General features: G+C 39.4%; 2 protein-coding genes across 2 annotated transcripts in view; both read right to left on the reverse strand.

Moving 5' to 3' along the window:
* Positions 1–2063, reverse strand: part of LOC118327727 (25-hydroxyvitamin D-1 alpha hydroxylase, mitochondrial) — a 6324-nt gene extending 4261 nt beyond the window's left edge. The window contains exons 1-3 of the mRNA XM_035661155.1: positions 1842–2063; positions 833–1023; positions 224–414 (exon numbers count right to left, since the gene is read on the reverse strand). Coding sequence (XP_035517048.1) covers positions 224–414; positions 833–1023; positions 1842–2063 — 604 coding nt within the window. The remainder of the gene's footprint in view (positions 1–223; positions 415–832; positions 1024–1841) is intronic.
* A 10228-nt stretch (positions 2064–12291) lies between these two features.
* The window catches only part of mettl1 (methyltransferase like 1), a 7881-nt gene continuing 5967 nt past the window's right edge, over positions 12292–14205 (reverse strand). The window contains exons 5-6 of the mRNA XM_035662800.1: positions 13515–13616; positions 12292–12789 (exon numbers count right to left, since the gene is read on the reverse strand). Coding sequence (XP_035518693.1) covers positions 12673–12789; positions 13515–13616 — 219 coding nt within the window. The 3' untranslated portion in view covers positions 12292–12672. The remainder of the gene's footprint in view (positions 12790–13514; positions 13617–14205) is intronic.

Raw genomic sequence — 14205 nt, forward strand, 5'->3', positions numbered from 1 at the left:
AGGCCATAAGTATTATTATTATTGTTCACTTATGTTACAGATTAGGATTTTACAGACAAAACACATGATCAGTTTGTATAGTATGCTGCAGGGTTATAGGTTACTACTCAAAGGTATGTTAAGTAGTTCATCATCTTATCACATGTTATTGCTTCCTGCATGCGGCTGGCCCTAATTACCAATGTTTACATGTTGTGGTGTGATGTCTGATATTTCCACTTACCCTCGAGGCCAAAGCGATAAAACTCGCTGGCGATGTCGGTGATGAGGCCTTGGGAACGCCTGCGAAGGCGAAGTTTGGCAATGAGGTCACCGACCACGCTGTTCAGGGTTTTATCGTAAGCCTCGACTGCCTTCGGCCGCAGCATGTGCTTCCCCAGGAGGCTTCTCACTGACTGCCACTCCTCCCCCTCACTAGGAACAGACACAGAGAAAAAATTAACAAATACTCATGTTAGTAAAGCATCTGTGCACAAAATTCAGGATTTGAAGAGTGTTCAGCTGTTGCATTAAGAAGGTTTTGTCCACTTCAGAATCAACAAAGAGGCATTTTACATAGTAAGAATAATTTAAAGTCTTGAACATCTCTCTCATCTTAGATTTGAATCAGAAAGTTGTGTATGTTCAATTCTCAGTTACTTAATTACATTATTGAGAAATGCTGTATTATGTCATATCATAAAATTAATATTATTATAAAGCAACCTCTAACCTTTAAGAATGAATTACAAATCATTCAAGTCAATTAGTTTGGCATTGTCTTGTGATTTGGGGCTTCTGATGAGAATAAAGAGGACAAAGAAGAGGAAAAGTCTGAATGAGAGATACTCACGACGTCAAGAGTCCATAGTGATGTCCTCTGAGCTTCCTGTAGTCCTTCCAGGAGGAGAGGTCAGAGCGCATGGGGTGCTGGCCCTCCTGCCTCAGTACCTGCTCAATGAGCGCTGGATCGGCCACATGGACCGTCAGGATGGGACCAAAGCTGGCCTTCCACATGGGCCCGTACCGCTGCACGCCTTCCAGCTGGGAAATTAGAAAGAGGATTGACCTTGTAAAAAAAACAACCCTGCAGGCCATGAGATGATTGGCATCACCTTTGGATGCACTCTCCCTTAGTTTGAAGAAATGAAGACACCTGCAGGCTTTTTTTCTAATCCACTAATGAGTAGATCATTTTTTATAGAATACACATAACTTGATAGGCACAGTTTGATCCGCCAAACCTTTTCTCTTTTGGCAGACATGTTAATGACTGAAAATTCAATTAAATGTACCAAATCTTTAACAGACCTTATAGAATTTTTTTAAATCCCTGGATAGACAGAAGACCTCTATCCCATTGCTTTGAGGGAAAAATGTGTTTTGATAACTTCAGCTGCAGAGTTTGACACTATAAGGTTGTTTTCACATTCATCTGATCAAGGGGGGAAGTTTCTCTGCACTCACATTAAATCTGGTTTTAAGATGGATATGGCTGTGATTTGGTCCAGTATGCAAGAGACATCTTGTATCAAGTGAATGATCAATATTAGCACATTAATAGATAGGAGAAGCCTAGTTAGAGATTTTTTTAACCAGCAAATTGAACTTCCTTTGAAAAAAAGAGACATGTCTGGAGGGTACATTTAAGCCATTTCTAAAATAAACACAATAAAGTTCATGACCACTTCTAATTTTATCTTATTATCTTCTTACCACCTAAATGCAATCAATGAATTCATCCTTCCCCTTTCCTGTGCATCAGTTGTTTTTAATCATTTAGTCCACTATGATGCAATTCATATTAAAAATGCAAGTATTGTAAATATTCTTTTGCTGTCTTGGCTAATGGATCATTGTACCTGTAAGTCGTGCAGCCGTGATAGCCCCCGTTTAGCGAACAAGTCCCATGCGAAGCTGGCGACCGACGGTCCGGGCATGTCGTCCAGAGTCCGCACCGCCTTTGTCCCCTCCGGACCGGCTGATGCGCCCTCAGCCCACCTCTCCATCCACTTGACCAGGGGGAAGGCGCTCCGGCCGGACACTCTGAGAGCTTGCTGCAGCATCCTTCTCACAAAGATCATGAAGCGGTGGCCGGACGCGGCTCTGTTGGAGGTCGGTGCTCATTTTCATTTCCCCGACTAGCGGCTGTATTTATAACGCGCGACCTGCTCCTCGAACCCGCGAAGATAAAGCAGTACATTTTAATATTCCGGGGCCAATCGTGGGTGTGAATGCAGCGCAGGCCCCGCCCCGCCCGGATGGGACCGTGAAGGCGTGAGGCGAGAGGAAGGTGTGTCCAATCAGAGGGCTGAGCTCAGACCATCCCCGGGACAGCACACGTGGAGGATAAATAATACACTTTTCTGTGACTGCTCAGGCTTATCTCCCCCCCCGGCAGCACTTTGCTCTCTGATTGTGCAGCAGACTGTTCGGAGTGATCACGCACTTGTGTCTTGTGTGCTTACAAGATCACTCGCCCTCAACACCAATGTTGTTATGGATCCCATATATGTAGGCCAAACCACATGCACAAACACTTGAATCACTAGCCAAAAAGTGCCACAAATTACAATTTAGCCATTCTCACTAAGCTTGGCAAACAGGGGTATTATGTATGAATGAGAGCAGGTTTGTAGAGGACCTATATTAACAGAGACATTGGAGCATTACAAGCAGGGATGGCTGGGTCTTTCCCAGGCCTGGTTTTGCTCTGTTTACCCAGATATGACCAATACTTTTGCTGACTTGGTGAGTTTCCTAGTGAGGGAGAAAATCCTGACCTGATTTCATTTGAACTGGAATCTGTCCAAAGCACCATGTGTGCGGACTGTGAAGTAACAACCCCGGGGCTGTACTCAGAATCTGCTTTGACATTTACTCCCGTATTTCGTTTGCTCTAGCTAGAAATCTTGGATCATCCAGTTTCAGAGAAACACAGAGGATTGACTGGCAATCAGCTATAAAATAATGAGGCCTGATGGAAGACCTTTGCACCCCCAGTGGGACGAGTGAGTTACATCTCAGCATTGAATTTACACTATTTTTCTCATCCATTACATTTAAACACACAGGATAAGCCTCTTGAGATGCATCATTTTGTTTTCAAGAGGTTCCTGGTAAGTCATTTTACCAGCTAGTGGTAACATCACTGATTTACAGTAAATATGAGAAACAATACTATTGTAAATAATATTTAAAGGTAAAAGATGGGACTCCTCCATATTATGATACAATACACACTAGCAACAATTAGGTGACAGGGGAGTTCTTACATTAAAAGAAAAACAATGTTAGGACTTGCACAGACCTTGATTTACTGTTTTTACACATAGAGCCTCACAGCATGTCACTGAAAGTATATTTTAGGATGTTTTGGCTCTGTGTTTAGTGCAAAGAAGCATAAAACATTCCTGTTGGTTTTATACTTTTTTGTGTGTAATCCCTGTGAAATACATGTGAAATATATCACATAGGGTTAGGGTTAGGGTTATATGATCATATAATCATCCTTTAAGCTACATATCACCCCCATTACCAGGCCTTAACCATTTCAATTCGTAAATTAGGACCACAATAACTGAAATACCGCTTTAACAATACCACAGCCAAATGCTACAATCCTATAGGTCTATAATAAATGTGTGCAGCCTGAAGGAGTAAGACATATGGGTCCGCGTCTGAAAATGAGCCCACAACCCACAACCCACAAAAGGTCATTCAAAATATGACATATTAATGTTTTTTTAGTCTATTTATGACGTGCAGAATAACAGTGGAGCAGCATATTATTAATGCAGGAGTATCCAGTAGATTTACTGCAGCGCTACAGGCCCGCTCCCCTCTGATGTTCTCACTGAGTCATAAACAGACAGTGTGGAGTTCTGCTGAGTCAAACAGTGATTTAAAGAAATGTATTCCCCAGAAGTTCTTCCCAATACCACATCAGTGTTCTGGCCACCCTACTGCTGAGTTAAAGGGTCACCACTTACATGTTACATAAACATGACATTTTGTTATTTTTTTAGTATCTATCTGGTGTTGTGGGATCTCGTGCAGAACGCACTTTTTTTGGGCCAATCATGTGTCTGCATTTCACAAAGGTCGAGTAAAGTGAGAGATGATTTATTTGGCTGCGGGCTGGAGGCGGGTTCAGTCTCCTGATTATGACCTGCTACTGCTGAATGTGATGAAATCTTAAATTTAATAAACTGAATTTAGTCTAATGAATGGGAATGATTTAAAAATAAACAACCTAGTGGATCTGGACTGGTTTTACACAGACCTCTTGATGTCTGGGTAACATCCACAATGCTCATCATGCATCTGTGTAAGTTCTAATCATACCAAGACGTTTATTTGGGTGCAGAGAGGTCAGTTTTGCACACAAGCAGGTGCAATAAAAACTAATTATAAGAATTATACAAGAAAAGGGTGAATGAGATAAATAGCAGTGGTAAGTCTGTGACATAACAAAGTCAGATTATGTTGCATAATGATAACAACGGACACTGAAGTTGACAAATAGGAATCCATGAAAACACTTGACAACAGCCCTAGCTGTATTGAATGAAGCCTCCAGAGGGGAAAAGGTCATATCGGAAGACAATTTCTAAGCATTGTAGCAATCACCACATATCTGACCTTACTATTTACGGTACTTGACCCGAACACATGAATCAGGCGTCTGTTTGGGGAGACACAAAACAAACTGTGCTGATGTTATGCTGAGTTGTGAGGATGAAAGTGCAACATGGATCATAGATCAAACCCGGTCTGTCAGAAAATCGCCAATACACGAGACTTCCTGAGTGGAAGAAGGAGAGTTATCTATCTTCAATGGTGAAAGATAACTACTGTGACCTCTGAAATTTACATGAACACATAAACAATTTTTAAACAAGGTCAGTGTCTTGATGAGTCTTAGTCTTACACAACACACTGCAAACAAATCAAACCAAAAATTTGTTTGGGGAAATTGATTTTTAGACATTTGTCTGGCGTGTCTGCAATAAAACATTTGAATATGTAAAAATGCATTTTTAATAGTTTTTCTATTAAAAAAAGACAAATTTCTTCACATTTTGCTCTGACAAGGTGGCTCAGAGGCTCATCTTCAGTTCCTTGTTCAGCAGGCTGGTAATTTAAGACCACACAAGAAGTTGGCACAAATTAAACCAGACACTTGTAATTAATCTGGTCTTGCCTGAGTAACAGGGGATTAATATTGATTATGAAAAACATAATAAGAAATCCTGTGAAAGAATGGCTTCTTTGTGCTGTTGTGCTGTGCAAACTGATGTGGCCTAGTTGTAAATCATGCTATAGAGCACAGCGGGGATAGCCTGAGAGGTACCCAGTATTTCCCCTTACTGTATTGGCCCAGTGCCCAGAGGGGCGGCTGATATTCTCCCGGACTAGTGTGTTAAAGTTCATGGCTGCAGTCTGCCTGTCTGGGTGGTATCCGAAGAGTATGTATGTGTCCAGAGGTGCAGATGAATGAGTGAGTATGTGTCTAGTGGTTGCATTAACTGTTTTGCCTCACTCAGCAGGCTGGTGAGGATGGTGTATTTATGGTGATGTCACCCCCCCCTTTCCACTGTGTATGGCGTTTGAATGGCCATGTCTGTTACATGGTCACTCATGTTATGAAGTCAGTGCTTCCCAATGTGTCCCAGTGCCACCAGTCATCATGTTCCAAAATGTTGTCATGAATGGCTTTTAAATTGGATGTTATTGTTGTCATTTAACAAGATTAATGATATAAAAATTGATATTATTTCAACATTCTTTCATACAATTAAATGTCAGTTACCAAATGTATCCACTATTGTAGCTGATTATTTCAACCATGTGTTCATTACTTTAATCTTTTCATACACTCTCAATTGTGGTAATGTGTTAACGGACTCTGTAAGGTTGGTGTTGGTGTAAATATGGTAAACATCAGCATCACAGCAATTTGTAAACCTGTTTGGCTGTTTATTTTCCTCCTCAGTGCAAATAGATTAAGATTTATTTTGTTTTTAGTTCAGCTAATTGAGCTTTCCCCTGACCACTGTAGAAGTATTCTGTGGGGTAAGTAGGTAATCACAGCATTAAATGGGCTACTCACTCAAAGAGTACCTACTACTTCAGTAACTGAGGCTCTCTGTTAGGTGAGATCAGCTCTTCTCTATTCATATACATTGTTCCCATTTGTCTAATTGTTTGATGTTGCTCTTCACAGCTCAGGATATAATATAGAGGATGTGTTTATGATGCTTTAGACGTGTTCAGACACAAAGTATTATCTGTATGGCAATAAACCAAAGAGTTGAGGTGTGCACAGAGTTACTGACAACATTTGCCAAATGCCCAACAGCTGCTTGTGAGCGCACAGGATATGAGGATGTGGTAATGACGAATAAAAATAGAGCAATAAAATTACTGAATAATGATTTTTATTGGCATACATGTTGTAATTGATTAAAATTGTGCAGTTTCATGTCATGAATCTAAAATAGGTGTTTAAGGTGTGGTAAAGGGCATCTGTTAGATTAAGACCACATCTGGACACCAGATGTGGTCTGTCATATGAGAAAGGCTTTTTCATTCTGGCTGTATATGATGTATGTCCACCACAGTGATACATACATACTGAACTGTCTTTGTTCCTGCGCTGCATGTAACACGCACAGACCTTATGTATATAATCATTGTTTATGCAGCAAATATACTCTGTTTGACCATTTTTCACTAAAATCTACAGTAAACTGATCTGCCTGGCTGTGTTTAAAGAGACACCAAGAGCTCCAGGCAGAAAACTAACAAATAAAAGTGTGAACCAGCCTTTTGCAGGAGTTTGACTATAGACATCACATCTGATGGATAAAGCTTTACATGAGCAAACGGGTTTTGTGATGTGCTGCTGTCCTCAGTATATTGTATAGATCTAATATTAATAGAACACTTAATACTGTTATAAAACCCTGATTACATTCTTTGTCTCTACTGGTTTCTTTCTGTTGTTTTTCATGGGTCTCAGCTCTTATATGGTAGGTATGGTATATAAAAGTACATACACATGATGTAATTAAATTGTTTAAATAACGTATCTAAAGATGTTTTATTATTATATCTATCTAGATTTTCAAAGGAGTTTAAGTTCTTTTTGCTGTACTTTGTTGTATTATTGACACTATATATAATATGTCTCTACCTCAGCCACTCAGAGCCATAGTGAGATTCATAAACTTATTTTGCTCCATTTTTACATGGCCTTTTCCTTTCTTTTAATTATTATTTTCAGGAAAATTTGGTAGCAGCTGGAGGCTGTAATTGTTCCTTATGCATCAAAATATAAGAAAATATCAGATGGAAGAAACAACACTAATGATTTTGCCATTTGAATGGTATAAACAGTAATGGCAATAACACTGTAAAATACGTTCCCTAGAATGGCACGAGGAAATCCATGAAATAATTAATTACAAAAGGCCTTTGGGAACTTAAATGAGCTCAGCCTCCCTACGAGATATCTTATGTGCAAAGTTAACATTTTGGCTTGAGACAGGCGTCAGAAGAAGGCAAGTGGAGAGTCCAAAATGAAAAGCTTTATTCTCTTGGGAGCAAGAATGTGCATTAGCTTCCTGGTAATTTGTAAACTGAATTGCTTCTTTTGAACTCTGAACTCTTCTTCTCAAATTGAACTTCTGCTGTAACGGTGTCAGAAAACAAAGTGCCTAGGGAAAATCTATTCTTTTTTTTAAATTTTCTTTTACTTTCTTGCTGATACAGCCATCAGACAGTTAACTTAGCTTAGCACAAAGACTGGAACCAGTGGGCTTAATGCAAAGGTAGCAGCCTGCTAAAGCTCACCAGTATTATATGTTGCTTGTTTAATTCATACAAAAACCAAAGCATAATGACTTTTTACACAGATTAAACAAACAAGACTGTGTTTGTGCCAATTTAAGCTGCATTTTAATTGCACAGACATAAGTGATATCAATCTTCTCATCTAACTCACATCATGAAAAGTGCTTTCGAATTAACTATTCTTTTAAGATGAATTAATTGAGGAAGAATTAATATTAATAATGTGGCAGTTAGTTCTGAAGAAATCTTGTCCTGAACAAATCAAACAGGGATCCATGTAGAGTTGTAGAAGAGACAAACTGCTACAGAGTGCTACAGACTTTTGTCTATTATCAAGAAGACAAAGTACAGATTCAGCCTAACCTATAGCAAGCATGCAGCGCTCCAGACATGACTGGTGACCATGTGGCACTGCGTCAAATTTTGCTTATATTATGCAAGCAGACTTAAATAATGAAGCAGTCATGATGTCATGGGCAACAGATGTAAACAGTTAGAGAGGCTGAGAGAGTTGCAGCTGCTCTCCGCTTCAGAATAATTGCTGGTCTCCATCAGCAGCAAAGCTTACTTTGAAAGGTTTGGACAGATCACATTTCTTAATATTTATCACTTACATGTGGTGGTGGCACAACAATGGACTTGATGAAGATAAGTGTAAAGTTTCTGTATTTGATAATGACCCCACTGAGTGGGTCGGGTTAATCATCTAACTATAAAAACTGAGATAAGGGACTTGGGCTGTTTGGATAATAGTTGAGTGCCAAACATCTCTGCCTTTGGACTTTTAGTCTTATGATAGTCTTAACTTATGATCTTACAAAACTGAAGTATCATTAGAAATGGGACAAATAAATGAACAACAAGGTGTTACTATTCAAAGTTTGCCTTCTTAAAGTCTTCTCCAGTCAAAATGTGTTACTCATTGTTATGTAGGCTGGTAGGGCAGAAACTCAGGTCAGTTGAGGTCTTTCATTAGTCCAGACCAGAGAGTCGCAAGTGAGGAAGGATTTGATGCTATCCTGAGATTTTGTGTGATGTGGTTGTGTAGAATCTCAACATTATTGTTAATGCTGTGGGAAGAAATGAGTCAGGATTTTCTGTGGAAGTACAGCAGCTCAGTTGGGTTTTGCTGAGCTTGAGGTGGTGGGCAGACATCCAGCTGGAGACATCAACCAGGCAGCAGAAATGCACGCCTCAACCTGATTATTAGGAAGGAAAAGACTGCCAGTGACTTGGCAAGGAGTAGGAAATGTTGTGTGATGTTATTATGAATGTAGGAAGAAGATCAGATCAGAGACCTTCTTCATGATGAGTTCATGTGGAATGGAAACAGTAACTGTAGACATCCAGAGATCCTCTTGTTGGATTGCGTTGGAGTCAGCATTAAAAGCTTTGAAAATGTCTGGGAGAATGAGGACCGAGGAAGATGAAGCATTATAAAAGGAATAGTTCAACATTTTGTGAAATTCACACATTCGTGGATGGACGTCAAATCAGTTGGCTACTCATTTGTTATTTCATGGGAAAAACAGTACAGTACTCATTACTCAGAAGCTTATTATGTTTATGTGACTCATGATGACCCCCTTGCTGGCGCCCCACATAACCCAACCTTACAACTGCAGGCTGCTGGTCAGCGTACTTTGTTACCTTGCTAGCCAGCTGTTACCCAGTCGCTATGCTAAGCTAAGCTAAGCTGCTGGCTGTAGCTCATTGACAGTATATAGTTAGTGGCCAGCGGAAGGTGAAGTCAATGTTGAAGTATCTTAAAGTGCATTCTTTCTAATGACCAGCAGGGGGCAGCTGCATGCAAAAAAAAGTCTGATTGTATTAAGTCTTATGGATAAATGACTCTACTTGTCACTTGATTTATTAGCTCAGTAAACAGTTTCCTGATCAGTTTATGGTCTTACTCGTTAGTTTCAAGTCATCTTCCATACAGCGTGATCATTTTGTATAATGAATAATTTTTTAGAGCAAAACAGAGTCATTCTCCGTACTCTGACCAGCACGACGCACATAAAGTGTGAAACTAGCGAGTGCTGATCAAACATGAATCAAAATTCTCTATTTATTTTATTTTATTTGAAATATTTCACATATTTTAGTGTACGGTTTATCTGTAATATGAGAACACGTGTGACCAGGCAATGGACAAGTTGAAACCAAGAGCAGCCAATGTGTGCGGCTCAACTCGCAGTACGTCTCTGCTGCTAGCTGCAACAAATTAACATGGGAACGGGCATAATGCTGGTACTCCACTAACCAATGAGTGACATTATGATAGGTCAACACTTGCTGTTGTTTCATATTTACCGTACAGACAAAGAGAGTGGTATCGATCTCCTCATGTAATATTCGCAAGAAAGCATTTCTCAGACTGTCAAACTATATTGTTTTATCTGTGTACTGACCAAATCATTGGCACTTTACAGTGATGAAACGGGCCGAGGAGAACAATGAAAATCAGACTAAAGTTTTAACACGTCCTTGTATGTTATAACTTATGACAGTGGACAGCTGCCTCTGTAAATACATTCGGAGGGGGATTAACCTTTGACCTCAATAACATTCTGACATCCAGATGCAACAAATTCTTTGGGTATGAAGCAAAGGGAACATCCACATTGCTTTACTAGTATTGCCAAATGCTAATCATTAAGTTTCTCTTTCTTTGATTCCCCTGCAGCGTGTTTAATTAATCTCATGTCTGATGACCTGATGGTACTAAAATGTTAAGTGATGTACTTTGGCTGGCTCAAATGGCTTTGTTACACATGGCAATAATAAGTGATAACAGAACAGCAGCACCTTGACAACATCAAATTTGATGGACTAGACTGGTTAACATTTTCTCACCAAGAAATTCTTGCTGTATATATCAAAGCATATGAGGAATGAGTCAGAGATTTGAGCTTGAAGGTCAAGTTGGAAATGGCAGTTTGGCAAATAATTTTCAACACAAGGTCCACTTACTTGGAAATTTAGAAGCCACATCTCATGGTCCTCATCTGCAGATGGGGTTGCTCTGCTGTTAGGGAAGGCCATGAGATGTGGCTGAAAGCTTTGGAAAATCCAAGTAAGTGGGCCTTGTGTCAATAGTTTTTAGAGATTTTACAGTAACCTCCCTTTGACTGTATGATGAACAATATTATAAAAATAAAATATACTAAGCTTCATAATGTGCCATAAGGCAAATATACAAGGCTGCTTTATTCTTTTAGTTAAGACTATTTCTCATTTCATGATTAATGCTGTACAGGAAACATTTATCATATATCTAAATGAAAAACATTTTTGTTAAATAAATGATTGCCCGTGGATCAGTGAATATGCTTTCCTTAGGTACAGATAACCCGAGATATTGCTTCACTATTAAAAGCTTCAACTATTTCATCATAACCTGGTGCCGTTTACCCTGGAGCAGAAGCACTCAGTGTCAAGGCTCTGAGCATACGCTTCTGTATGAGAGCTGTATGTTACATATTCATCATCTGTTCACAGATGGACTTTAAGATTTGGCAAAAGGTTTCTGAAAGACAAATACAGCCAATTAATGCCAGAACACCAATAACCTTAGCAAAGGACACAAATGTGAAATGTTTTCTATTAATTGTATGACTTTTACTTCAATTACTCTGTGCGATCATCTAAAGTTTTCCAGTGTCTGGGTTTCCATCACTGAGGCATGTACTGTCCTGTTCTTAATCACCACCTCCTGCAGCAGCAAAAGGGCCTCAAACCTGCACTGTCCCGTTTCCAAACTCCTGACAAGACAAAAATACCAACCTGTAATATACAGATGAAATCCTGAGCACAGAAAACCACTGTTTCTGTTAAATCCTTTGATTTGGTCCCCAGCAGATACGTCTAGTAGATGAAGATAATGCGTCTTTTTTATATGACATGTAGGAGCAACACCAGCTGTGGTCCAATTGAGTTAAATCACTGAATTACATTACAAAGAACTACGGGTAATCTAAAAATGTCTTCAAGTCTACAGGTATTAATTAAAGAAGTTCTCATAAAAACATTTGTCAGAAAGGCAGAAAGGATTTCAAACACGATTCTGTCACAGTCTTCACAATTTGAACGCTCTGCTGCATTCACTTCTTACAGAACACGCTGCAGCATGCAGGTTTATTTTTAACCCACAGCAAACAAGCTAGTGGTAGACTTCTCAGTCTAATTCATTTCGGATTCATCTGCCAATACTGTGAATTACCACCATGAGGCCAACAAAGTTATATCAATGGAGAGAATCGTTCATGATTTCAAAGAGTTTTCAAAATAATACTCCAACACCAGGGCCCTGCTTTATGTAACGTGATTAGATCAGATTAAAATATATCTGGATAGCTGTGCTCAGAAAAACTAAAACTCCTCTTCAAGTCAAGTCAAAGGACTTAAGTTAAAAATAAGAGCAACACAAAGCACAACATAACGGCTACAATGATCCAAACCAAACACAGACGTTTTGTTTTACTAAAAGAATTAACAGCTTTACAGGAAATCAAGAACAGCAATTAAGAGGGTGTCAAAAGATTTTTAAAAATGAATCTTTAAAAAAGCGGAGCAAAACACTTCCAAAGTCGAGTCTGAATCAAGATCCTTTTCATGCCGTCTTTGTGAGCTGAGGAATGCATAATACATAAATAATGTGAAAAAACTGAAACCCAAAACTTCTGTCATGTTAGAAAAATTGTTCATCTGCTGGGGGAACCAGCCGCAGTCTCCAGCTCCACCGTGCAGCATTATCCTCCACGTATAGACGACTGCATGAGACCATTAGTTCCCTTCATCACATGTCCGAACTGTTCTCTCCAAACGGTCTTAGTTTAAATCTTCAACCCTTTGGAAAACTGCCAGGAAATTCTTCCCTCCATTTCTCTGGACTTTCTTTCCTTCCTCTGTACAGGTACCCAAACGACTTATAATGACATCCCCAACCTGCCAAAATATGATCGAACACAATTACAGCACAGGATTAAGATATTTGAGACAGGTCATTCACACTCTTCATTAACTTAAAAATCATCAACGCCATAGTGTTTATAATAGTATACAAAGTCTGACTGGAGGTCAGTTAATCCACCATCCCCACTCTTATTCTGTCATTCTTCAATATACAACTATTCAAAGGAATATTACCACCTTCAGGGAAATACGGTAATAGCACTCTCATGTCTGTGCAGTAAATATGAAGCTGCCACTTGCACCTGGCGAACTTAGCTTAGCCAAACCAGTTGCCACGCAACAAGCGAAGACTCCAGGAAGTTCCTGGTCCGGCCAAGAAATGTGTACATAATCCCATGTAAGGCAGATTAAACAAACAGGATTTAATGTGTTAATTTGTAACCATTACTTGTTTCCATTCTTTATGCTAAGCTAAATTATCCGACTGCTGGAGGTATCTTCATACTTAACACACAGCTATAAGAGTGGTATCAAACCTTTTCCAACAGGGCATGAATGCTGTATAAACTAGGCTTATCGGCTGCTGGCTGCAGCATCATATTCAGCCAACTAAGCAAACTAGAATTTTATTCATTTTCTAATGTAACTAAGAAAGTGAAAACGTGGAACTATTGTTTAAAAAAAATTCAGATCATGAGCAAATGCACAACAAATCATGACCTGCAAACACAGGGATGACAAGCTGAACGTCAACATACCAGTTCTTCCTCGGGGACACGCGTAAATAGTGGATGTTCAGTGAAGTGCTTCACCATCCAGAGGTGTACTTCTTCCACATCTGTCATAGTATACACCAAACCCTGACATGACCAGACAAACACAGGGAGGTTATTAACACAGTTCTAGGAAAAATGACTTGGTAGCTAAACACACTCCTTTTATTGATCACAAAATAAACAAAAAATGTATCTAAAAAATAAAGTTTTGAGTCAACATTTCAGCTTCAGAGTTTCATCACCTCTAAAGAGCAGTGCTCTTTCCTAAAATGATAAAAATAACCGTACAGACAACACAGAGGTTAATCACCTATGTTACTGTAGTTTACTTTGGAGGCTAGACAGATAACGTTACTTGAATAACGATTTCCTAGAAAAATCAGCAGTGGCACAGATTTCCACACTTGTGCATGTCGGCACGTACGGGTTGTGTTTCAGAGCTGACAGAATAAGGATGACAGAACATGTGCCTGCTGTACGCACAGATTCATGTTTGTTAATAACACCTGTTTACTGTTTTAGTAGTCTGATTCAGATGATATTCAGTAATAAAAGACAGACTTGGGGTTAATTTTGGTATGAAACTGCCTCTATAAATGAGCATTTTCTTGAGAGCCTCCCCAGCCACCAGCACAGTTATGCTCCATGCCAATGCTGAAGGCCCTAGCATAGC

Source organism: Morone saxatilis, unplaced genomic scaffold (genome assembly GCF_004916995.1).
Source record: "Morone saxatilis isolate NCDOM2014 unplaced genomic scaffold, NCSU_SB_2.0 Contig18, whole genome shotgun sequence".
Classification (NCBI taxonomy): domain Eukaryota; kingdom Metazoa; phylum Chordata; class Actinopteri; family Moronidae; genus Morone; species Morone saxatilis.